General features: G+C 42.7%; 1 protein-coding gene across 1 annotated transcript; it reads right to left on the bottom strand.

Moving 5' to 3' along the window:
- Positions 1-214: 214 nt before the first annotated feature.
- Positions 215-1154, bottom strand: LOC147602547 (cytochrome P450 734A1-like). Its single transcript, XM_086797920.1, has 2 exons — positions 984-1154; positions 215-906 (listed from the first exon to the last, which is right to left on the bottom strand). Exons 1-2 carry the CDS (start codon positions 1095-1097, stop codon positions 469-471), a joined length of 552 nt encoding a protein of 183 aa, XP_086654046.1. The 5' UTR covers positions 1098-1154; the 3' UTR covers positions 215-468.
- Positions 1155-1488: the final 334 nt, after the last annotated feature.

Here is a 1488-nt window from a genome sequence, read left to right as displayed (position 1 = left end):
TAACGTTTTAGCAAAGAGAAAAATCAAAGGATACCTTTTCCATCTAAGCTCTTTAAAAAGTTAATTAATTCTCAACATGTTTAAAATCTACTTAGATCTAAACTTTGAAAAACTATTAGTAAAGTGTCTTTTGATTGAACCCCCATGAAATGACAAATTGAGAAGAACACTAAAAAAGAGAGGCTAATTCAATTCTACAAATCAAAGATGGAATACGTCTCTTAAAAGTAGCAACACTTCTAGGTAACAACAATATTGTAGGGAACATCAAGATGCTCGCACCAATTTTTATTTATCCATGTACTTGAGAGTGCGCCTTAGTAACATATGACAATACTATTGGATATAAGAATTATGACATGTGATTGAATAAGCCTCAGCTATAAGTGAAAGCCTTAAAGGTCTAATGACCTCCATTATATGGGCTAAAGGGCCTTAGGATGGGAGGATGACCATTTACGTAAAGGACTAATTTGTTGATAAGGATCTGAGGATGACTTGGACGCCGTGTTTGGGTCTCATAGTGATGGCAGTTAGTGGGGCATGGCGATAGTTGGGGGAGAGATGGAAACAAAAGCATTGGAGGATAAGAGAGAGGATGACCTTGGCCTCCATGATGGCAAAGTTTTGGCCAATGCAAATGCGGGGTCCCATGCCAAAGGGCATGAAGGCATAGGGGTGCTTACATGCTTTCGACGCCCCGTTTGCAAACCTCTCTGGCTGAAACTCGTCTGCATCCTCGCCCCACACCTCTTTGTCCCTATGTATGTAGAGGCTTGCAACGGTCACTGCTGTCCCTCTTGGCAGCCATCGATCGCCCACCTTCACGTTGTTGACTGTCACACGTCGCCCATATTGTGGCACGGGGGGATATAACCTTAATGATTCGTTTAATATCATCCCCACCTGCATGTGCAATAATACAGATCATGAATGAAAAGCAATTTTTGAAGCATAGCAAGGGAAGAGTGGGTGTGCCTTACAGTTTTGAGCTTGTTCAGATGGTCTGCCTTAGGTTCACCTTTTTCTCCGCACACTTCCAACACTTCGTCTCTTGCTTTCTCTTGCCACTCTTGGTTGAGCGATAACAAAACCATGGTCCATGCAAGCAAGTTTGCAGTCGTCTCATGGCCGGCAAAGAAGAAGGTTTTGCATTCATCGATGACTTGCTGTGTAGTAAGGTGAGCTCGCTTGTTGTCTACCTTGGCCTCTTGCTCCTCTGCAGCCAAAATCAAGCCCAACAAATCAGACTGAGATCGTGATGTCGCATTAGCCAGCATGGCCTCTCTCTTGGAGTCTATGATCTCACGAAGCTCCTCATTGTTTCTCTTCTCCAGCTCCTTGATCTCACGATTTGTTTGAGTGGGAAAGTACCTGACAACATCCCATTAAAGAACTAGACTTTAACCAAGTGTGTTGAAGAGCAATAAGGTGGAGAGTAATATATAATCCAAGAATTAACAGTTTAAACTTGACGTGGAGCGTTAT

This window comes from Cibotium barometz, unplaced genomic scaffold, assembly GCF_041138505.1.
Source record: "Cibotium barometz isolate CiBa-2024 unplaced genomic scaffold, ASM4113850v1 ctg504, whole genome shotgun sequence".
Classification (NCBI taxonomy): Eukaryota; Viridiplantae; Streptophyta; class Polypodiopsida; order Cyatheales; family Cibotiaceae; genus Cibotium; species Cibotium barometz.
Note: the sequence above shows the minus strand (reverse complement) of the source record. Positions and strands in the feature narration are given on the sequence as shown.

Bases quoted from the DNA above. Each gene is read 5' to 3' on its own strand.
- LOC147602547 (XM_086797920.1), bottom strand. From the start codon at position 1,097: ATGGTTTTGTTATCGCTCAACCAAGAGTGGCAAGAGAAAGCAAGAGAC. The intron at 907-983 runs GTAAGGCACACC...TTGCACATGCAG, and splicing joins ATCTGAACAAGCTCAAAACT to GTGGGGATGATATTAAACGA.